This window comes from Empidonax traillii, unplaced genomic scaffold, assembly GCF_003031625.1.
Source record: "Empidonax traillii isolate 1590-97213 ecotype Southwest subspecies unplaced genomic scaffold, ASM303162v1 scaffold103:size1334136, whole genome shotgun sequence".
NCBI lineage: Eukaryota > Metazoa > Chordata > Aves > Passeriformes > Tyrannidae > Empidonax > Empidonax traillii.
In genome coordinates, this window is record NW_020955296.1 from 668833 (window position 1) to 693457 (window position 24625).

General features: G+C 38.7%; 1 protein-coding gene across 4 annotated transcripts in view; it reads left to right on the plus strand.

The window, feature by feature from the left end:
- SLC1A2 (solute carrier family 1 member 2) overlaps window positions 1-24625 on the plus strand; it is an 89931-nt gene that overhangs the window by 50616 nt on the left and 14690 nt on the right. For all 4 annotated transcript variants that reach the window (XM_027882188.1, XM_027882184.1, XM_027882187.1 and 1 more), the window contains exons 2-9: window positions 2966-3105; window positions 4658-4810; window positions 5429-5679; window positions 9161-9320; window positions 12356-12482; window positions 15212-15445; window positions 17295-17489; window positions 20916-21050. In XM_027882188.1, coding sequence (XP_027737989.1) covers window positions 2966-3105; window positions 4658-4810; window positions 5429-5679; window positions 9161-9320; window positions 12356-12482; window positions 15212-15445; window positions 17295-17489; window positions 20916-21050 — 1395 coding nt within the window. The remainder of the gene's footprint in view (window positions 1-2965; window positions 3106-4657; window positions 4811-5428; window positions 5680-9160; window positions 9321-12355; window positions 12483-15211; window positions 15446-17294; window positions 17490-20915; window positions 21051-24625) is intronic.

The window sequence follows — 24625 nt, forward strand, 5'->3', positions numbered from 1 at the left end:
AGGTGCAAAAAGTTCTACATTCTTCTAAAGCTAAATATAATTTACATGATGCAAATAGAGGCACAAAACCAGCACAAGGAAGATGACTCAGTCCATAAGACAAAAGTTGATTTCTGTGACTCTGAGGTTAAACAGATTTTCATCTTCTAGTAATTGGATAGAAAATTTCTGGTGCAAAATTTTGATTTTGTCATGTGCTACACAAGAATCCTTTTCTTATTCTTCACAGAAGGTTTATATTTCTCTATTGTTTCCCCTCCTCTCCTCCCACAACATTGTTCTGCCCGGAACAATACTTTGGTGTGGTAATAAATATCCCATTTCTGAGAGCAGTGCTAAATCCTTTGGGGTACCGTTTTTCATGTTATGATATTTATCTGTCATCACTTCTCCTAACATAGATGCATGGTTAGTGTATTTTCTTATTGGGTCTTTTTCTTTTAAAACCCCATACTCATTAGAATTTCAGTCTATGCTGAAGGTATGCTTACAGTCTTGAAGAGCTGGAGAGTGTAAAGCCCATATTTTGCACTTGAGGGAAGCACACAGAACAGTACCAAGTTACTGGAAATTTAGGAATGTCTTTAAAGAGCTTTGTGTCCTCCTTTCCTTCTCTTCTCAGAGAATATTTAGATATCTACATTTTACATGGCTAAACTTTTGAAAAAGGTAGTTGCTATCATGCAAAGGCTCTGTTTTGTTTGACCACCTCAAGCAGGGCTGGCTTCCATTTGGGCTATAATCCTGAAGTAGCCACTGCCCTGTGTTGGTAAGTCTACCTTCACCTCCCTTCACGAGCCTTTGTTTGTATGCTGACAAGGCTTGAAGTGGGAGAGGATCTGGCCAGCAAACACAATGCTGTCACTTAGAAATGGATGGGAATAGAAATAAGGCTTGAATAGAAGACCAGGACTGGAAGCCTTCTTCTACATGGGAGGACCTTCTTCAACAATGGTGTAAGGGGAATGATATGCTTTGCTATGAAATAGAGAAAAGCCTCAGAGCTGAGGAAGTAGATATTTATGAGTGGCTTTCTCTTAGATGGTATGAAGCTATATGCATGGTGTCAGGTAGAAAAGGGTCCAGGAAACCAAACTAAAATTAGCCCAAAGTGAAATAGTCAAGTGCTTCTGTTTATTGATCCATTCTTGTTCTGCCTAATTATTTGTTAATGAAAGAGGCTCTAAGATTTTCTTTTTAATTACTTTCAGCTGTCCATAATTCAAAGTTTCAGAGGAATATATAATTAACCTGTAGTGAATAATAGATCAAAACAAGTTATATATTTATATTCAGAGTGCAAGTTAAACTAGTTGTAATCCCCAGTTGCAAAGTTTGGATCCCAAGTTCCTTGGGTTTTTGGCACACTTCCACCAGTGATTTCATGGATTTGTGGCCCATGTGCATGAAAACTGCAGACACTGTCTCATCTTTCTCATAATTCCTCAAGTAACTGCACATTATCCCCTGGCTAATCCTTATGTATCTCTGATACTTGGATTCATAAGTCTTCAAGAAGTAGGCATATCTCACATTTGAGCTGTCCGAATGTGCACTGGTGTTCTTTGTTATTCCACCAGCAGCAGCACGTCTCGTTGTGACCACCACTGTGAAATATTTTGAAATTGCAGAATAAAGATTACAACACTTGGAGGGGTTTTTCCCCTTAAAAAAAAAAAAATTCTCTAATGCATTTTCAGATAGTGCTCCATTTTTAACAATCAAATGTATTGGAATGAAATGCAATGTCAATTTCAAAGGGGAAATAGTGGAAATATTTGTATTAAAATGACTGAATTCTTATTACAGGTCTAATCATAACTTTCTGTTGAAAAACTTTACAAACACAACAAGCTATGCAATATATAAATATACAAAAGTTTTGATCTGTTGGGGAATGGCTTAGTAGTGAGAACATCGAAACCTAATATATCTTTTCAGACCTGTTTTATGTCTGTAAACCTCAGTCTACTTTTGTAGAGGAAAATTTTCTAAAATCTTGTCTTAATCTTGCGTAAGACCAGATATCAGAAAATATATTTTCTTGATAATAAGAAAACTTTTCTTTTCCCATTTCTCATATTTAAGTAGGCAGCCTAAACTTTTAGGGGAAATATTTGATTAATAGTATTTCTAGGACTTTTTTTTTCAAATACATTTATATATTTTGTATATGAGGGAGTCTATTGCTAACAATTTCTCAGGCTTTGAGAAAGTCAGAGGCGTGACTTTTGAAGTCCTGCACTCCTGTGCATATCACTTACTCAAATATAAGCCAAAGACAGTGAAAAAAATTTTTCCTCTAACCACTGCCAATTCAATAAAACCAGAGGTTTTCTTAGGGAATGCATAGTTTTTTGACTAATTTTCAGTGGCAGTTGTTCAAGTCTCATTACAACCAAGTTAAAAATATTCTTTTGACCTCAGCATTCTGATTACATTATGATAAAATGTTAATGTCAAAATTAAATGTTTTCAAAAGATTAAACAAAATGTTCTTGAATGCTTTATTTTGCAAATAAATCCTAATTTTTAAACTATTATTCTGAATTGAAACTAAATAAGGGATTAAAATTTGCATTTTCCTGCTAACAGAAACTTTGTTGTTCAGACGTCTCTCCTACTTAAGTAAACAGCCATGGTCTTTGGGGAAACTGAATTTTCCAGCTCCAAACCAGTAGTTTAGTCCATGAAACGTTTGGGATGATGTGTCCAGTGAATTAATTCTGTTCACACCTCTAGCATTAGAGAAATAAATACAAAAAATACCATAAAGGCTACACCTTTAGAAGGACACACCAATGCCATTTCAGAGACTTCTTCAGAGCCGTGTTTATGAATTGTGGGAGGCAATGGATTATGCGTCAGATTCCCCAGTTATATATGATGGAAGCAATCCAGACTTTCCCCTCTCTTTTGGCATCTTGTGCGGTAACTTTTACTTGATTTTCACTTTTTATTCTAGTGCCAACAATATGCCTAAGCAAGTAGAAGTCCGGATGCATGAAAGTCATTTAAATCCAGTGGAGCACAGATCCGGGAACATATGTGTGCAGTTCTGCCAGTCACTCCACAGGAATCTGCTCCTGACTCTTACTGTGTTTGGTAAGCTACATCCGCTGGTCTGGACACTCTCTGTGTATCTGTATTTGTTCATGTAGCACCACAGCCCCTGTCTGTTGTTCTCAGCTGTTCCAGCTGAACAACGCCCAAGGGCACTGTCGCTTTAATTCAGGTGTGCAGGGAGTTACTGACACAGCACGGAGCAAATCCACACCACGGAGAGACATTCAGTGTCTGGTTTTGAATGGAGCATGATTTAAGCCCCAAGGCCAGTCAGATCAAAGTCATTCAGTAGAACTAAATGCACTACACATTTTTGCTCTCAGTGATTTAAAAAAAAAAAAAAAAAAAAGAAAAAAAAAGAAACTCCTCAAAATTTCCTTTCCTTCATCTTTTATTTCTCAGTTTACACTCCACTGCTTTTAAGTTTTGCCTTCCCTTTCTGTAGCTCTAAGCCAGCACTCCATGATCTCATCCTGAATATTGCCTCTGGCTTTAGCAGCGTCCAAATACAGAACAGTTTGACATTTTATTGTGGTTCACTGGCTCTTTGCCTGTTCCTTTTTCACTGGAAGCCCAACAGCCAAATGCAGCAAATTTGTAGACATATTCTTATTGTGTTATTCTTTGAAAGACCAGCTGCAACTGATCTTGAGCTACAAATGTCACGTCCATATTTTCAGGCTGCAAAACTCTGTACTGTTGAAGTGTTTGCTTAGAATCATCTTTAAAAGGTACCTGATGCTGTTCCAAAAGAAGTTTTAAATACACATATATTTTTCATTGTATCAAACGGATACTTCAAAGAGTCATAGCTGTTGCAAATCATAACTCAGGCTTTGCTATCAAGTTTTATTACACTTGAGACTTGGGCTTGGGCGCAGGAAAATGAAGGCATCCTGGATGTAAACATAAAATACCCATTCATAAAGACCATGTTATGGAAGTAAACATTGCCTTTTTCCCCCCTACACTAAGCTTTAACAGCCTCAATCCTGAGAGGAGGTTATCACTGTAGAAATCTACATAAGAGATGAATGAAGGGATTGTTTGTGATTTGAGAACATTAGCATTGAGAACATTGAGATGCATACCATCCAAAGAACAGAGCAATATATGAGTCCTAAGAATCAAGTTTTCTTCAGTGATATGTGCACTATTCCAGATCAGGCACTCTCTTCCAAAACCCCCCAAATGAAATTTGAATATGTTTTCCTCACAGGACTATTCTACCTTACCTAAACCTGCAGGGTTTTTCTTAGGCTGTAGAACACCTGGTCATGCTGACCCTGTCTTCAAGGGGTACCATTTCTACGCTGAGAGCTTAATGTTGTACTCCAAAGATTCTGACTCCTCTGTCAGTTCTGTATGGATTTATATAAATCTCTCCACCTCTTGGTGCCTCAATTTTACTAGCTGCAGATTGATGATATGAATTACATTTGACTACCCCGCCCTTCTGAAGTGTGTGTTGTACCAAAGATCAGCTGCCTCGTGTAACCATTTTTCTTCTAGGCTGTTCTTCTGGATAATCAATGCACATTCAGCTATACTTAAGTTATGTACTTGCTCTTTTTTGGTATTATTTTTCCAGGTGTTATCCTGGGTGCAGTGTGCGGGGGTCTTCTTCGTCTAGCAACACCTATTGACCCTGACATCATCATGTTAATAGCCTTCCCAGGAGATATACTTATGCGGATGCTAAAAATGCTGATCCTCCCTTTAATTATCTCCAGTTTAATCACAGGTAAGATCTATTAGCCATAAATACTTTAAGATGTTTTCTGTAGATATCACCTGGTTTGCTTTTTGTGGTGTAGGAAGAACAGTGGTGTGATCCTGTCAGTACTTTGCAGGTGTGTTTTAGAATTAATTTCTGAATAACTCTATTGGCTTTAATATGTATATGCTCCAGTGAAATTATTTTCAAACACAAGCGCACATGCTACATCAGAAATTTTTTAATATACTGTTTGATACAACTCCTGGATTGGACCTTGCAAATAAGATGGCATAACACTAGTAAGCATAGCCTTCTTGAAGATGTGATGTCAAACAGACCATGATCAATTTGCAGCAATCAAGGGCAAAAAATGGTATGATATCTTCTCTATTTTTCAATGCCTGCAATGTCTGCAATTAGGTGGGATCTTAAAGGGTTCTCTATAAATTATTAGCAGCAAACACTCTCACATAAGAACTAGAGGGAGAATCTGTCTAGTGATGAGAATTTCAGTAGAACAAAAGTAGGTACCTGAGGCAGTCATTACACTTTGAAAATTATAAAGGTTTTTATTTTATAATTATTGAATTGGATATTGAGTGTCGATATATTTGTTTGTTTTTTAAAATAAAACACCTGCAGGGCTGTCTGGTTTAGATGCTAAAGCAAGTGGCCGCCTGGGCACAAGAGCCATGGTCTACTACATGTCCACCACTATTATTGCTGCTGTGCTGGGTGTGATTTTGGTTTTAGCCATCCATCCAGGGAACCCGAAACTCAAGAAACAACTTGGTCAAGGGAAGAAGAATGATGAAGTATCTAGTCTGGATGCTTTCTTGGATTTGATCCGAAACTTGTTCCCTGAAAATCTAGTTCAAGCATGCTTTCAGCAGGTAAATCCTTCTTTGTTACTCTTTGGTAACATTCTTTACACCTTTTATTTACCAGGGTTGTCTGTAGAGGTAATGTAATTGTTTAGGTGAATCAGAGAAAGGATGATGCAAAGAGAAATAAGGTCAGAAGTCCTGAGCAGGTAAATGAAACAATGTTATTTATAGCAGCTTTGGTTTTAGCTGCTATTTAAATTCATAGAACTTTTTTTAAAGGAGATGATTTTTATTTTATTGTTAAGTAAACCTAACTTTTTTTCTGTTCTTTTTATATAATATCTATGGTCATGAAAGCTGGCCTGGGGCTGATCTTTGACCCAGGTTGAATTCAATCATCATTGTTAGTTACAGTGCTGATGGTTCTGCAGTGCTCTGTTTGGAATATATGGATGATGTTCATTCCACTGATTGCCAGCCCCAAAACACAACCTGTTTTAACCCCTATTGCTGTGTTAGAGTTCAGACCAGGTGGGTATAACAGAGCCAAGTGGCTAACCCACCTACAGGTGGCTCCACTACACCAAGTTTGGAGCATGCTGGGAAAGAAGGATACTTGCCCCATGTGTTGCTTGCTCTGTAAGTATATAATTAGATAACTTTATCTAAAAGCTTTTCAGCAATGCTTAATCAAAACAGCTTTCCTTTGAGAGGTAAAATAGATGAAAAATGTATGCTTCCTAAGTTCTGCTTAAGCATATTTCTTGTATGTAAGCTGCTTTTCTCCTGCAACTGAATTGTTTGGAAGTAATGCAGACAGGTTTTAGTTTCAGGGTTGTTTTAGTTTGTTGTTTTGTTCTTGGGGGGTTTCTGTTGCTGTTACAGGATTTGTTGCCAAACCTGTTTTTGAGTGTTCCTTTGTGAAATGGCATGGTTGCTGGTACTGTGGTTATGGCCAAAGAATAAAGTGAAGAGGGGGAAGGGAGAGCAGGCCATGGGGGAGTGGAAAAATGGAGGGTAACCTAAGCTGCCAAAAGGGCTTGGATTGCTTCACTTCTTACATGGACTTCCACATAAAAACACATAATCCTTGGGGATTTAGAAAGAGAACATTCTCAATATTTCCAAATCATCATGGGAATGTCAGTCATGTGGTCTAACTGTTGGTGGCTAAACATCACATGTAATGTGAAATGTATTTCTGCAAAATTGGGTGAGGGAAAGCAGGATGCTTATGGTTTTTTCTTCCTTCCCCTTGTTTGAAGAGAGGAGAATTAAATTTCTGGTCACTTGAAACTGATCAAATGTCTCAACAGAGAGGCAAAAAGCAGTGGAAAGTAGAATTAAGCTACCTGTGTCAGATAGTTTTCTTAAAACCTTAATACTGTTTTTTCAGTATGTGTAATTCCAATTCTCAGGTCACTTCACTAGTTATGGGTCACCATTTTCCTGATTGTTTTTAAACATAGTCAAAAAAACTTCTGAGATTTTTGGCTTTCCCAAGTTTGATTTTATCATATTCCAAACTAATTGTGAAAACCTCTGCCACAAAACCACATTTCTTTTGCGAACTAAGTCACACTCCTTTCTAGATGGAACTTGTGCCTTCTCTTAGCCCTTAACTCCTCAGTAAGTAGTTAGGCTTTACTTGAATCTCTCTCTAAGAGGAAAATTAACTGTTTTTAATGGTGTCAGCATACATTTTCTCTTCCTACATTTATACAGTCTCTCTTCATAAACATTCAGTGTTTCCAGGTGACCTTAGGAGGAAGAAGTGTTTTGCAGTAATCCTGAGAAGAATGGTTCTGAAGGGTGCACAGCAGTGGTACTGCACAGTGTGTGTGGGAGTTTAACATGCCTTCCACTGTGACCAGGCAGAAAATGATGAAGAGATTCACGTGCAGTTTTGAAAGAGTTTGTTTACAAACTGGACTCTGAATCATCGTTGGATTTCAATCTCTCCTGAACTTTAGTATGGTCCTCCAAAAAGTTTTAATTTATAATGAAAATTGCTATTCCAGCAGAGATAAGGTTTTATGTGCCATGAAAAACCATGGAACTATCATCTATAAATATGACTATGACATTGTAATGGTGTTTCTAGCCTTGGACGTTGTTGTCAGAATCTAAGCTTTATATTAGATTCAGCATATTTAGTGATTGTGGCCTTGTGCAAAGAAGTGCTGAAGACCTTGTACTTGTAGTCGAATTTGTGAGAATGTAGAGTCTAATGTTTTAAGTTTAATTTCCATGACCCAGTTCTTACATTCTGAATACCTCACAGAAAAAAATATTGTTGACAACACCCATCAGATGAACTCTGAAAAAAATATAAACACGCAAGAATGTTGGGTTGTTTAAGGACAACCAAAGCATTTTTCTCATGCAAAGCTATGTAGGCTTTCTGTCTATATCTTCCTCTCCAGGTTTAAACAGCAGGTTTTGAAAGGAGTGATGTAAGGTATTTTAAAACCATAAGGTTTTAACTATATGGGTTGAATCTGGATCATCATCCATAGTACTACAGTGTTCATCTCAGGAAAGAGGTGCAAGTGTTCTTTCAAAGGCTAATGCACCGTTTCTCTTGCCTTGCTCAAACATGTTTCTAGGAACAAGAAAAGTAGGGAGCAGGTGGGAAAACATGGCAAGGCAGTCACAGCATCCAAACCATTTTGCCTGTCCCAGAGACATGAAGAGGCAGAAAATGGTCAAGATGAGAAGTGGGAGGAAAACATCCCTTCTAAAAGCAGCAAGTCACAAATCTCTCTCTCTCCACTCCCTCCTCCCTTTTTTTCCTAGCCATAAACTCAGGCTCGTTTCTCCCCCTGGCATTCCTTCCCAGCTTTCCCTTGACCTTGCCTTTCATGTGCTAGGAGGGTCTAAATCCATTCAGATGCTGATGTCTTCTTTTTATGAGGTGGTCAGACATCTATCTGGGAGCACTAATAATTTTTCTGTTATCTGTCACTCACAATATTTTAATTAGAGAGCTCGGGGGACTGTATATTCCATTTTGAGCTCTTGCAGTCAAGAGCTCAAAAGCTGTAAGTGCTGGAAATGCCCTAAATTTTTTATTCAAGTTAACCATTATTAGGTTATGATAATTTGAGCTGGCCAGACCGTCCTGAATAACAAGCCTTACTGTAGAGTTGCTGCCATGACTGATCGTAGAGGCTGCCTTTGGTGCTGAACAAATGGTATCAACAGATAACCTGCAATCTGTGAAGCACCCTATGTGAACCATCCGGACAAAGGAAATAACTGTCTGTAAAATGCTACACTGTAGTGGTAAGGAATGAGTATTTACCATGCTTTTCACACTAGAGTCGTGAAGAAGACCCCCAGGACTTTGTAACACCTGTAACTACTGAAAAATAAACTTATTTTTGGAAGAGGGATAAGAGCCTGTGGAATGCCATGTCTAATCCTTTAAAAACAGTTTCCTGGAATTTCAAGTGAAGACTGTTTTTATTATTATTTCCTTATTTATCATATGGATTGCATTCAATCTGTTTCCATTCTCATCCTCTCTCTTTATTGCCTTCAGATCCAAACTGTCACCAAGAGAGTGCTGGTGCCACCACCCATTGAAGAGCCACCTAATGTCACTGATTCTGCTTTGGCTATGGTGAATGAGACAGCACCACCTGAAGCCCAGATGGTCATTAAGAAGGGACTTGAATTTAAGGATGGCATGAATGTCCTAGGTAGGAAAGTTTTTTGCCTTTCAAATATGTGCCTCATATGTATGACACAGTTTTTTGCTGTGACTGAGTAGTCGGTGTTGTCTGATCTGTTCTTCGGTGCAAGTTTATTCTTTCCAAATAATCATCAAGTGTTACCACCTACTGGCTACCCATTGGTGTCTGAGATGAGTGTATCACAGAAACAATCAAGTGAATTGTTCTGGATTGGCAGCTTTGCCATTATGAATTGGAGTATGGTAGCAAAGCATGTAGGAGGTACCCAAAATACCCTTTCATCCTAGAAGAAGCCAATCTAGACTAATATTAAAGCATATTGGCAAAACAGTATGAGGGAGAGCTTCAAGAGCCAGTGCTTCACCCACCTGCTGATGAATTTGAGCTAAGTTGTTTCCAGTAGGTGTCCTGGGCATGCTGGAATAATTTGGCTTGAGGCAGAGCCTGAAATGAGAGGTGGGGTATGAACCACACCACCCAAGAAAAATCCCAGAAAGGCTTGACACATCTCTGAGTCACAACTCCCTCCTCCTTTCATCTTGGCTGCTGACCTTTACCAGCTGCAAATGCCATCATGCCATCTTGTCTGAACAAGCCAGAAAGTGGGGGTGGTAGGAAGACTTTGCCTATCTCCCACCCTTTCCTGAAACAACTGTTCAGACTGGGGCAGGAGCACACGGGAAACAAATAGCTGGCACACACTTCTATTTTCTCCTCTGTGCCTAGAGTCACTGTTTCGTCAGCCCAGAGAGGAGAGCTACTCCTTCAACTATTTATTTTCTGGATGTGGGTGAAGTCAGTCACAAATCAGCTCTCAATTTGTAGCCTCATTGGCACACCTACTCTTGAAGCTACTCTGTGGCAGCATATCCACAGGGCTGAGGCCACCACCTGTGTACTGTCCTCAAAGTCAGAGCGTATGTGGCAGTACCTAATCTACTGCTTTCTCTCACCACTAGACCATAACCTTTTAAGCGCAAATGGCCCCTTACAGATACCTTATAGCTGATGAATAGCTCCTGCTGACAGTGGCTGCTGGGCCTGCAGAGCTTCTTTAGGTGTTGGTGAGTTGGTTGGCAGCAGCTGCTTTGCTTAGGCATAGGGGAGATGGTGGTATCAATAAGCGGATCTTGTTCTTCTGTAAAGCAGCCTGCTCCGCAAGAGCAACTGTGTCCTGCCTACCTTCACGGCTCCTCTTTCCATTCAGCACCTGTGGGCAGAGTCGTCATTTGCTTTCAAAGCTTCCAGTTGGCATTTTGCACCATGTGTGAGGCAGCAGCTCACTGCCTCCACTGTTACCTTCACCTGCTTTCCTCTCTCCTGGAACTCTGCTTATGCATTAAAATTCTGACATGACAGATGCACTACATTTAATGCAGGACTTGTTTTGTGCAGGCTCTTCATGGATAAAAAAGATCTAGAGGCTGAATACAATTCCTATAGAAAATAAATACACAGTTTAGGGGTGGGATTTTCTGTGGTGTTTTGACCAATGACTCTCAAATGTTGCTGAGTTTTTTGTTTTGACTGGTTTGGTGTTGTTTGATTTTGAATGAAGTGAAAATGTTGTGGAATTGCCATCCAGTTTGCATAAACTGTACAGAAAAGCCAGGCAAATTCCTGCAAATATGAACCAATCTTAGTCTTATGACTAACACAGCAGTTCATTTGGAATTAATGAACAAAAAAATCTCCCTACTAACCTTTTCTGATGCAGATTGTGAATTCCAGGAAGTAAGTTGGTGTCTGAAAAGCTTTTCATTATTTCTTTATGCTCTACGGCACACAAACGTATGCTTCACTTCCCTATTCAGTGACTTAACAAAGATAACTTAGTTCTAAAGAATGACTTTACATCCAGGAAATTGGATTAAAAAAAAAAAAAAAAAAAAGAAAAAATTTTGGTTACTAAATCCAGTGTGAGGGTATGGGACAGCCTGTCTTTTCCCAGCATACTTGTAGCTCAGATTCCCATCTCTTGAATGCTTTTGTGTCATGGTAGGTTTTAACCTCGGAATTTCCCAGCTGAGTTACACATTTTTTAAATACTGAACTCATACCATGAATGAAAATTTAGCCTCAAAGGATGGCTGAAGATTCAAACCATCTATTAATTATTAAGTATCAATTAATAATCTGACTCTGACCACTGAAAATTGCTGGATGGAAAAGGTTAGCATTGAAGACACAGCTCCAAAGTAATACATGCACTCAGTTGTTTTTTCACACTGATAGTCCAATGCTCCAGATATTCACACCTTAGCATTTAAATTTAGGAACCAAATGTTACTAATATTGAATGCTATGATTTTGTGTCCACTGACAGCCTGTTCCAGTTAAAATAATCTGTTTATTGGGAGTTCTGTGGTTAAGCTTAAAATGCAAGACTTACCTTCTCCTCCCACTTGCAGCTTCTTCATTTAACTGGAATATTCCTGGATTGCAAAAGTTAAGTTCAGGGATACTTTTGCCTTTCCCTGCTTCCAGGACTCACTAGACTGTAGTTTGAATCTGTCAAGGGACTTTTTTAAAAGCCTGAGAAAAACACTCTTGGTTTTTAGTAACTGTTTTAACAACACTTATGATATAGCAATGTATTACCTCTCCCATTCACCAGGGCTTTTGAGGGTTCTAATTGTTGCATGGCACAGAGAAGATTATTGTATATGTACTTTTTGATTATCAGATTAATTCAGGAAAAAAACACCAATAAAACCATAGCTGGACTGTGAACTTGGAATTTAGTAAAATACTTAAGAATCAAAGATGTTCTGAATTTGGTCATGGTAGCTGAGAGTGAGTAAATATTAAAAAATCTCAAAACATGATATCCTATAATTCTGAAATCTGTGCAATGTACTCTAGGACAACCCTGCTTAAGCAGGGAGGTTGGACCCTTCCAAGCTCACCCATTCTTTCATTCTGTGAAGTCTGGATCAGCATGTAGTATCAAGACATTGAATAGGTGCAAAAACTTCCTAAAAACCGTGGGATTACATGCCTTTTTTTTTTTTTTTTTGTCTTGCCATTTTTCCTAATAGGTTTGATAGGATTCTTTATTGCTTTTGGCATTGCTATGGGGAAAATGGGAGAACAGGCCAAGATGATGGTGGATTTCTTCAACATCCTGAATGAGATTGTAATGAAGTTAGTAACTATGATCATGTGGTAAGTTCGCAGTTCTAACTTAAAGAACAAAAAAAATTATTTTAAGGAAGCGACCATAAGACCTTAATATAGCATATAGTGATCACAGTTTGTTAGTAAACAATGTAATAAAATAGTTGTCTTTTTAAAGCCTTGACAGGTATGTTAGAACCACAGCAGCATTATTTCTCTTTAGTGAGGATTATTTAGTACCCAATTTGAAATATTTCTGAGGATACTCTGGTCTTCGTTTACTGAAGTACAAGACATACATGTACCAGCAAAGGCCTTCAAATACCACATTGATTATGGAACTTCATTATTCAGAAGGGCACCTAAGCAAGCAAGAATCTCACATAAGAACATTCCAATCTTCCTGGGAGGTTAGCATAATCCCAGGATATTATCTTGGAGGTACAATTATAAAAAGGCCTGGACACACACACTATTTACTGTCTTCTGTAGTAAAAATATTTTTCCACCAAATAACATTCCAGTAGTTTTCAGTGATATGTAGTCCCTCCACCCATAGTTTCTGCAGAATCTGTGTCTTACAACCTTGCTGGAATGGGGTCACTGGAAGATATCTGTCCTGTTTTCGAAGCATACCATTCATAATAATAGAGCCTGACTTGGAAATGACTTTTCCAAATTAAGACTGAGCCATTGTTTACTTCTGGTAGGGGATTACCCCCTTTTTTTTTTTTTTTCTTTTGAGGTGTTTTTCCAAGGACTTCCCCAGAGCTATTTGTATGCCGTGCCGACCATGGCCATATCAAATAAAAACAATTTTATGTTTGGCACTGTACTACTGTGTTTGATATCTCCTAGGTCTCTGAGAGCAGAAATAGCTACTCCAATGCATGGCTCATTGGTACCTGTGATTCCCTGGTGTTCCTGGAAGTGATTTCTTGAGTTACAAGGCCTCTTCTCCGAAGCTCTAGATAGGCACAGTTTATAGAAAAGGGAGCACAAGTCTTCAGCATCATCAGTGTTTCAGAGGAGGACTGTTATGTAAGAGTAATGAAGATATGTGTAGAATAAAAGAAAGAACTTAAAGCAATGGTTTTGTATTCCTGTTATGCTTCTACTTTCCTGTAGATGATCTTGCTGCATAAAACTACAGTTGTTTTTATTCACAAAGCTTTCAATATTTGCTGTACCCTGCTGCTCTCAAATCTATAGAGGGAGTTTATACTTCACTCCAGAAGCCAGAATTTACTCTTACTTCACTTAGCACCAGTTGGTAGACCCAAGACATAATACCCTGCCTACAGTATAAATTTTCTCTAGTAGTCAGTGTTGTAGTGGCAGCAATTGTTCCAATTTCAAGAAATTCACTGTAAATATTAATTTTTTACTGATTTGCTTTTTATTTCTCTTTCCATGGGAAAAGGAAATTGATGTTGGGAATTCCCCTTGTTCGTTTCTGTCTAGAATTTTAAAAGAATTGTTGTGGCCAGAAGCAAGGGGTTTTTATGTGTCTTTATAAAGAAAAATGCACTTCTTTATGCAGAGTAACATTTTGTTTGGTTTATGATTTCTCTGCACAGACAGCTGTAACTCCCGTGGCACCTACAAACCGTCAGGAGCATGGCATTGCTACACAAGCATAAAACAAATCAGACATCTACCTCTGACAGTGTGTAATTCTTTATAAGAATTTTATTTCATCAAGTTCACTGAAGTGTGGCATGGTATGATAATTGGTATAACAGCTGGCCTTGCCTTTCAAGTGAATGAGGCTTTTCCATGTTTTGGGCAAATTGTTTGAGAGACCAGGAGATATTCTAACAGAAAACAGGAAGCACTTTTATTCTGAAAGTCAGTTTCCTTTGTCTTGCCTTTAATTAAGCATCCAAATAACTAATCACCTTTGCAAATATACATTATCATTTATTTTCAAAGAGTTATTTTTTCTCTCCTCATTACATTGCTTTCTCCCAATTTTTATAAAACAGATAGAGAAGGTGAATCTCACTTAAAATTATATCATATACTAGCTTTTACCAGTGCAGATATAAATCCTGATTTCTATCCATGTGCTTTCAAGTATGTTTCACTATATGTTTCACTATAGCTGATTATCAAGTATTTTAAATAATATCCATTCACTTAATTTTTTTTTTTGTTCCCAATCTGTGTTACTATTATCATCCTATTCAAAAGTTCCATTTATGTCTTCAGGAAATCACATTATTAAGGGGACAAAACTCTTACCCAAAGTAACAAAAGGACATAATTAATGAAGGATCCATAAACTAAAAAGCATTTGTTCGAATTATTGAAGAACGTAATGGAAACATTTGTAGCCTTCAAGATATAAGCAGTTCATTCCAACAAATAGTTTATCTGGAGTAAATAATGCAACTCCCTGAAACTATATAAACAATGGGTTGTAAACTTACGTACTAAGAACAAATCTACACCACTCTTTGTAATGGTCCAAGCCGGAGTAACATTGTAGTATCCTTGTACAATGTTATTCCAGGATGCAAAACTATTCAGGAAATGCATATTCCATTTGATGAGATGAAAAATGAAGTAGATGGGGAATTCACTGGAGATGGACATTATTTTTGAAAAAGATGTGGAAACTTTGCATTGAATTTCTGTTCAATTCCTGATCTGCACCTCAGCGTTGAGCTTGAGAGCTCCCTGCTTTTTCTCCAGTCTATACTGTGTTGAGCACAGTTTTTATGACTACATTGCAAAGACTTGTTCTGTCTATGTTTGTGTTCTTTTTCCAGGTATTCCCCTTTGGGTATTGCTTGCCTCATCTGTGGAAAAATCATTGCAATCAAGGACTTAGAAGTAGTTGCTAGACAACTTGGCATGTACATGGTCACTGTGATTGTGGGTCTTGTCATCCATGGAGGGATCTTCCTGCCTCTGCTCTACTTTGTGATAACAAGGAAAAGCCCATTTTCATTCCTTGCTGGGATTTTCCAGGCATGGATCACAGCACTAGGCACAGCTTCCAGGTACACTTGAGAAATACCATCATGCTTTGTTTTCTAGCCAATTATTAGCTGCTGTTTAGACATAATACACCTGCCATTCTGACCTTCACTACAAAAATTATTTTAAGCCACTGAATAAAAACTAGTTTTAATCCAGCCATGTTGAAATAAGTCAAAATACCGCATGCTTCCAGGATGTTTCCAGAGAGGTTGTAAAGCTACCTGCAGAGAGTTGTGAAACCCACTTTTTGTTTTCTTTTCTGGCATTAGCCAAATGACTTGTGCAAATTGTGTTAACTCTGTGCTTGTTTTCTCAGCCAGGAAAAAGTGGTAATTCTATTTATTTTGAAAGACCAGTATTCATTGCATATGAGGGAAAAAAACAAAAACAAAAACAAGAACAAACCAACCAAACAGTGGTAGGTTCCAAGAAAGAAGTGAAAAAATCTCTCAGATTGTACTTTCATCCATTTTGGCAGAGTAAGGGGACTCCACTGCAGTGCTGAACATTTTAGACTTGTTCTTAATGCACAGAACAGGCACAACTACGTGTGTAAGCAACACAGCTCTCAGTGATAGAATGAAATCAAAAATTGTTGCTTTGCATCGGGGCAGTTACTAGATTTTGTGCTGAAATTATTTTTCAGTTGAATACTGTATCTTAAAATTTTTTTCTTCAACAAATGTTTTATTTCTGAAGAAAAATGTGTCTTCCATTTTCATCCAAAGCTGAGAATCAAAAAACCTAGTTCAAAACTGACCACCAGAAAATCAAGCATTCTTGATTTCAAGAGTGCCTTGGAAGAACTGTAATTCATCTGCCTCTTTGGGTCAACTCAAACCATTATGCTGAATAACTTCTCCCCTGATGAACAAGAGACTCTGGAAGGGCCCTACTGATGTGCATAAATATCTGATGGGACAGAGCAGAGAAGATGAAATTGAGACTCTTTTTACTATGAAGGTGTGTGAATACTGGCACAGGTTTCCCAGAGAAGTTGTGGAGTCTCCATTCCTGGAGATACACTAAACCTGTCTGAGCGTGGTCCTGGGAAACCTGTCCTGGCTGCCCATGCCTTGAGCAGGGTGGCTGGGATGGGTGACCTCTAGAGATGCATTCCAGCTGCAGTAATTCTGTGGCTCTGTGAAACAATGTGAAATTACAGGAGATATAGTCTGGCCAGGAGCTTTTGTGAATTACAATTTACCTAAGGCTTTTGTTCATTGAAGTGTTTGAATTTCCACTTCAACAGTATTTTTTGATGAAGGTGTTGTATTTTGAGCAAGTGAATGCAATAGACTGAAATATTCCCACAAAAACAAAGCACTGTGGATCTGTGCAAACAGCTGTTCCCCTCTTCCAGTCATCTTTTGCATCTTTTCCTATCCTCTAGATGTGTTTCATATCATTTCTTTCTCTCCTCCGCTGGTACAACATGGTTTGTATCTCTTTGCTTGGCTTTTTCAGTTCTTACTGTCATACAAATTTCTCCCTTTAGAGCAAATTCACAATCAAAGGAATTTAAGAATTGTCCCTATACTCATAGGTCTGTCTAGCAGAAAACATCTAGTACTTGTATTTTGAAAGAAAATGCAAGAAATAAATTGTAAATTAGTCTGAAAAATTTATTCACACTCTCTCAAGATTTCGTGCTGCTTCAGGTCATGTTCATGTTTTGGCCTCAGTCCCACTTCCAGCTAAATGTAGGTTTGATTTAAAAATCAGCTTAAAAAGGCTGGAATCACAGCAGAAAGTGGAGATAGAAAATGCAAATGATGGTAATAGAATTTCTGACTTTGCTCCCTTATGTGCATGTGTTATATTAATTGTAATTATATCACCTTTACTTTTCTGCTGTCTCTCCTTCAGCGCTGGTACATTGCCTGTCACATTCCGGTGTCTTGAAGAAAATCTCGGCATTGATAAGCGTGTAACGAGGTTTGTTCTTCCTGTTGGAGCAACTATTAACATGGATGGAACCGCCCTTTATGAAGCTGTGGCTGCCATCTTCATAGCACAGATGAATGGAATTGACCTGGATGGAGGCCAGATAGTTACTGTGAGGTCAGTTCAAAATACTCCTAGGCTTTGTTTCTACAGGCTGTAAAATGTGTGTGTTTTGGGTTGGATGTCTTCTCAGATATTGGATTCACTATGAAATCCATGGATTTCTAACAATGATATGCAAATGAATGTTTTATACCTAGGCCCTGGTTCTCTGGGGACAGGCCTTTGCTATCATTTGCGGATTTGGTGCAAGCTGGTGTTGTTTTACGCTTTTGCAGTAGACAACTGCCACGGTTTAACCCCAGGAGCCACCAAGCCCTAGGCAGCCACCCGGTGGGATCAGGGAGAGAATCAGAAGGGTAAAAGCCACAGAACTTCTGGGTTGAGATAAAGGGAGTAATACAGAAATAGAGATAATAGGGAAAACAAAAGCCACGCACACAAGCAAAGCAAAACAAGGAATTAACTCACGGCTTCCCCTGGGCAGGTGGGTGTTCAGCCACCTCCCATAGAGCAGGGTCCCATCACGTGGCACTGTTACTTGGGAAGACAAAAGCCATCACTTCAAACATTTTCTCTTCTTCCTTCTTCCCCTCATTTCTGAGCACGGTGTCCTGTGTTCTGGAATATCCCTTTGTTCAATTGGAGTCACCTCTCCTGGCTGTGTCTCCTCCCAACCTCCCATGCACCTCCCATGCCTCTCTAGCAGCAGCAGGAAAAGCAGAAAAGGCCTTATATCTGTGTAACCCCTGCTCAGCAATAGCAACAATGTCTCTATATTAATCAACCCTGTATTCAGCAAAATCCAAAACCCAGCCCCATAGCAGCCACTGTGAAGAAAATTAACTCCACCTCAGCCAAAACCAGCACAGAATACAATGTCATATGCTGTATACTACATGCATTCTCTGTCCAATGCAATGCTTTTTTTTTTTTAGTGTAGAGGGATTACAAGTCATACTTTCTAGAATGTATGTTTTTATATACACCAAAGGAAAAAATATTCCTAAAATATCTGTCTGTTTATTTATGTTTGCCTGTACTTTTTCTGTGACTTTGGTGAACAGATAAAACAAATTAACTGAAAGTAGCCCATACTGGTGGTGAGATTGCCTGTGGCATGGTCTGGATACTCATAGACCTTTTGTCTCTAACCCAGCAAATATTAACTGTAGTCTTTTCATATCAAATTGTCTTATCTAGGACTAAACTGAACATCTGTAAAGAAAAAAGAAAGTACCCATTAAAAAAGGATAAGAGTGATTGAAGACTGTTTACTGTAAGGGAGTTTTGACTTGATGAAGACAGCAGGTCTAACATTTTGAGTAGCTAAAATGGAAACCGTGAGTGAAGGCTGTCAAGTCTGCCTTCTTCCTGTAGTTTTCACCCACACACTTTTCTTTTATTAAACTCTTTTAACTCTAAAGAAACTCCTGCAAAGGGATGTCTAATTCTATGTTTCTTGCCCAGCTATACTAGCTCCACATTTTCCATTTCTTTACTTCCTGCCCCAGCCCCTAAAATAGTAAATCCAAAGTTTGTAAAAGGTTCAGGGTTGCTTCTAATAAAGGCAGATGCTAGACCTGCATGATGCATATTTGTTCCTAAAATTGAAAACTGACATTTCAGAGATGCCACATATTAAAATAAATTGAAACAAGGGAATTTCAAGTCAGGAATCTGCTGTTGTCCAAGGGTTTTGTTAGGCTTGAACCTGAGTTACTCCTCTTTTCCTCTTCTGAGACCTGACCAATTGGCTCCTTCTTGATTTCACCATTTCAAGGCTGATGCAGCCAGGTGTGAGACTCACATTTACAAAGCAGGCAGCAAGTTTGGTCTATCTGTAAGAAAACCACTGGTTCTCCTCTTCATGCAGTATAACATTTTTGTTACAGTGATATGACAAGAGCCATCTCTTGAAGAGGCAATACAAATGAAGTGAAGGTTATTTGGTTTTGTCTGTTATATCCACTTTGTGATATTGACAATGTTCAAATGACCCAGACATAAAATCATGAAGGCTTAATTAGCCGTTGACCAACCCTAGTTACTTCATATTGATCATGTTGTTCCTCTGGTTTCCTACATTCTTTGGGAAAGGATGATCTTGGAAATGGTAGCTAAGAAAGATTCTGTTTAGTCCTAAACAATTCTAGCTTTATTCCCTTCCAGACCTGTAAGTGCTGCCGTAGAAAGGTTGGCAGGAGCATTTCCTCACACAGCTTGGAAGCAATCCCTCACCAGTTTAGGCTGGAAGTGCCTAAGGAGCTGGCATTGCATGCAAAGCCTGACGGCAGAGCAGAGCATCCTGCCTGCATAGCTGCCGGACCTATCTGAGTGTTTAGTAGGTCAAGTTGCACTCTAATCCAGACACCTGACAAACACATTGCAGCCTGGGTTGTCAGCTGGGTCAGACCTAGCCAGCCAGTATCTGCCAGCTAGGCGTACATCCTCACAAATTAGTTCTGTGGCTAATGGTCAAGGATTTCCCCCCAAAAGTCTGTTTCCCCCTGCTCCTGTATTGGAAGCACTTTCAGATTTGTTGGATACACCCACAAAAGTGCAGCCATGCTACTTATCTCTGTGTTTAAAAACACAGATAACTTTTCCTTTCCTAGTGTCTTATTCCTTTTTCCATCTCCTTTTGTCCACTTTTCCTTTTTACTTACCCTTCCTNCCCCCCTCCGTCTCCCTCTCCCTTTCCCTTTTCTCCATCTCTTCTATGTTTTTCTCTCCTTGACTTGCTCTCTGACAGATTTATTGTCTGTTCTTCATAGAACTTCCCGCTGGTGTTGATATTTCTTATGGTCTCTGTTGTATTTTTACAAGCCTTTGAAGCTCAGACATTCGCTCCACTGACCTTCATCAAAATATAACAGGCAAAAACAAACACAAGTTTGGATTTATGAAACAATCAGATCAATTTTACTTTTTCATCTAGGGTGATTTGTATCTAGGCTTGGTACACCACTGGCTTGTATTTTGTGAGTTTTGGATGCCAGGACTTTTATTCTCTGTATTTAATAATAAACACTTTCTCTCAGCCTTTAACTCACAATTCAGTTTTGGAGTAACATAAATAAACAGAAATTACCCACCCTGAAAACTGAACCCGTCATCACCAAACTTCATCATGTCTGGATGATCAAAACTCAAGATTCAAAACCCTGGATGTGTTGGTAGAGTTCAGAAAACACCGGGACACAGATCTGAATGTCATACTAGCTTACAAAAGTTATAACTCCCAGGCAACCTTCTCACAACTCTCAAAACAAACCCCGTAGATCTGGCCTGACCTAATAAATATTTTTAGAGAAACAGAAGAGTGAAAACTACGGCCTGAGCTTTCCGTGACTTATCATATAGTTGTTGTTTTATGGGAAGAACTCATTAAAAATATGACCTTGCTACTGATCACATGACTTTGCAATGAAAGTGTATGTTTATCTTCCTGCTTCTCCCATTTGATTTTTTATTTTGCAGTTTGACTGCCACCCTTGCAAGTGTTGGAGCTGCCAGTATTCCCAGCGCTGGACTTGTCACTATGCTTCTGATCCTTACTGCAGTGGGTCTCCCTACCCAGGATATCAGTTTGCTTGTTGCTGTTGACTGGCTTTTGTAAGTTGTGATGACTCCACTGCTTCGTGCAGAAAAAGTAGTGAAGTAATCCTTCTCTGTAATGCTTTTCAACCATTGATTTCAAAGAACTATAATACTCTCCTGTGCAGATAAATCAAAGGAGGAAAGGGGCTATTCAGTGAAGTAGGAGACACTGAAAGCAGCTTCTCCACTGTTGCAAACAGAGAGCTGCTGAAGTCAGTTTCTGTGAGCCAAGGGTCTTCTTGTCAGACTTGTGAGCTCACACTTATGTATTTTCTTCTTCCTAATTATGCTTTTCCATCACTCAAGAGCATTTTTCTGATCTTTGCTTTCATATTTCTGTTTCCTATAGTTCTGGTCTTATATAAAGGATGAATCCTGAAAATGCAAGATCCATCAGGATTTTGCCAGCAAGTTACAGGGTGATTTTAGCATTTGTCGTATCAAATTTTTTATTACTCGTAGTGGGAAAAGTTAGTTTATTTTCAGACATAAGACAGTAAAATACCTTTAAGAAGAGTCTATTCTAGTCAGGACATAAACCAAAGACAGATAAGAATGCAAACTGAAAGAAAGAAGATAATTCTCTAGTTTTGTTTTACTGACAGATCCCTCAAACTGGAAAGACTGGCTTTCATTTCCAAGGACTTGAGATCAAAGTCCTTCAGTGCCACTGCAGGTCCTCCAACAAGAAAGAACTAAACCACATATAATTTTCCAAGGCTTTTGGTCTTCAACGTTTGAATACAAAAGCTGTAAATATAGACAGAGGATATGCCAAACCACATTCTTTCTCATGTTGTCATTTGACAGCTTAAATATCTTTCTGTCACCTGTGCAGAGCTGACAGGAACTCAGTAGTCCTCTAAATTGTCCTGGGCTCTGTAGAGACTTTCCCATTGCCCTGTGCTGCTGCAGCACAGTATATTGTGGTCAACAGTCATCTCTCCCCTGGTATTCTTTTAAGCAGTGAAGACACTTTTTTTTTTGTCATTCCAGCTATGGTGCCCAGAAGGGGAGATGTAAGTATAACTGTACTATCTGTGCATTTTCTCCTACACTAGCAACCTCAGCTGCCTGCTTCTGGTAGCTTTCAGTCTCAGATACACAACGAAAATTATGCAAGAAGAAATAACAGAATTGAGAATGTGAAGTCAAAGTAGAAAAAATATTTTCTATAATTATCTTGTGGCTTATTGAGAAGAATTCGAGAACTTAGTCAGTCCTCTGACATGTCTTTTGGATCTTCTACTACATCTGTCACCTAAAGTCAAAGAATAGAACACAGCTTTGATTTCTGCTTCAGGGAAAAATGAAAGAGGAATTTACAGCTTGAGGAGGCAAAAGGAAAAATTGACTTAGATAATTTATATATAACTGAATAGCATGATATCATGATGCAGAACGGTGAAATGAGACAGAGTTCAGCTGGCAGAGTACATCTGGCATAGTGAAAGATGTGATATTCTGTGGGTTTATGAAGTCATAGTTGAAAACAGGGAAGTGGCATAGGAATCTGCAGCTGGGAGGAGGAGATAAAAATATATATAAAAATATATTTTAAATACATGTTTTTCCTGGCTCTCAAAGTAAGGCAAATAGGCAGGTTTCTGCAGCTGGTAGGAGGATATGCAAAAGGAGCCTGTGGTTTGTTTGGGTTTTTTAGGGAAATGCCTTTTTAAAATAATCCTGTGCACTGAGAAGCTCTGCCCACAGCAGTAAACCTCAGAGATGTAAGTTTATCAGCATTTCTGATCCACTGGTAGGTGTTGCATTTCATTCTCAGTTTCAGCAGCATTGTTCCCACTGCTTAATCCAATTCTGTTTAGGAAATAAAATTTTCTGTACTGCAGAGCTGTAGCTGTGATGAATGTATGTATAGGAAGGATAGCAATTTTGAAAGAAATATTTCAAGGTGTCTTTCCAAAATAAATGGCAGGCAAAAGAACTTTCAACCCAAACAGTTGGGTCTGGGTCCTTCTGGCTTAACAATCAGCAGTGCAATTGCAGCATGATTCAGAATTGAAAGGTAAAGGGAAAAGAAATAAAAAAGAGATTAAAAGCTCTGTGTCATTCCACTAGAGCTGCAAAGTCAAGACATTGTTTGTTGGTGGAAGTGTTGTGCTTGTTAACCTATGTTCAACAAGTAACAGCTTTATTTTCCATCTTCCAGTGGCTGTGTTGTGGTAGCCACGATGATCTAATGAGCTATTAAAAATGATGATACTGACATTTCTATTTTAAGAAATGGCACACAAACCAACTTTTGACCAAGCTTTTGCACACACAAACCAGACCTAAAGAGTATCTGAAATGAAATGTCATAAAAAAAAATATTTTCTTTATTTACAAACCTTGTCTTCTTCCATTTCTTTAGATCATTAAAAAACATTACAGCAGTATTTCTAATGGAATATAGAGTGGAAGGTTAATAAAATATTTAAGACCCAATTCCAGCCACTTTTTTGGAACCCCTGTGTAAATGCAACCACCATGAAGAAATACGAATAACAGCTCTTTTATAACATTTCAATTTCAGATAAAGAAAACTTTTTAAAAATGTCTTACTCTATGAGTTTCCCAGTATTTCTGATGAAAGCAGATGTCATAACATAAGTTGATTTTACAATACTAGAACCATCTGTAACTGTGGTCTTACCAAAACCAATTTTGCATGATTTGCAATTCATGGTGTAGCACAAAGACAACTTCTTATCAAGTCTTTAAACTTGGCACTCTGGCCTTCAAAAGCTTTCTGTATTGACTTCTTCTCAAGTCTCTCCAATACTTAGAGATCAGGCTGCTCAACCTTTCTCCCTCCCATGCACACATACCCATCGTAGGCTCCTTCCCCAGGCAAGGTTACCAGAATTTTACAACTCTTGCAGTCTCTCAGTTTAAAACCAAGCACAACAGAGCAGTGACATTTAATAGGTCAGCAATTACATGCCAGCAGATGGAATAAAACCAGCTTACTTTGCTCTAGCCAGAAGCTGCGTACTCTCCAGATGTGAGCTGACAAGCTTAGCAAATATCAGTGGTACCAGATTAGTGGTATTTTGCAATAGAGAGGAATTAGGGAAAATTAGCTTGGACAGCTTATCCGGTATTTAAACCTTCATTCAGTAGCTCAGAAAAAGATTGCTTCAGTTCTGACTCTGTTCCTTGGCTTAGATCTAAATTCAGACTGTTCAGACCTGGTTGATGTCTGGATGTTATGAACAGGGTCTGCAACCTTCCTCTGTTTACTTTATTTACATGTCCCGGTATGCCTGGAATTAATTGGTTGGTTTGTTTAAACAAAAGAGTAATGCAGTTGCCTTTCTTCTTCTTAGGGTGTTCTTTGGCCCAAAAGAGGTCAGTGGCACTTTGCTGTTGATTTCTGTTGTAAGGGACTTGTTTCCTTTGGCTCCTGCAGTATATGGCATGTTCTGCATCAGTGTGCAGTTTGTATTGATGAATGTCTTGGTTAGTGGAGTATCTCCTCAAATGAACCTTTCAGAATTTGAGTTGTGCCTCAATTGCATTTATGTACTCTCCATCATGGTGTTTTGGAATCCTGTAATATCCCTCTGTCATCTGGCATCAGCGAA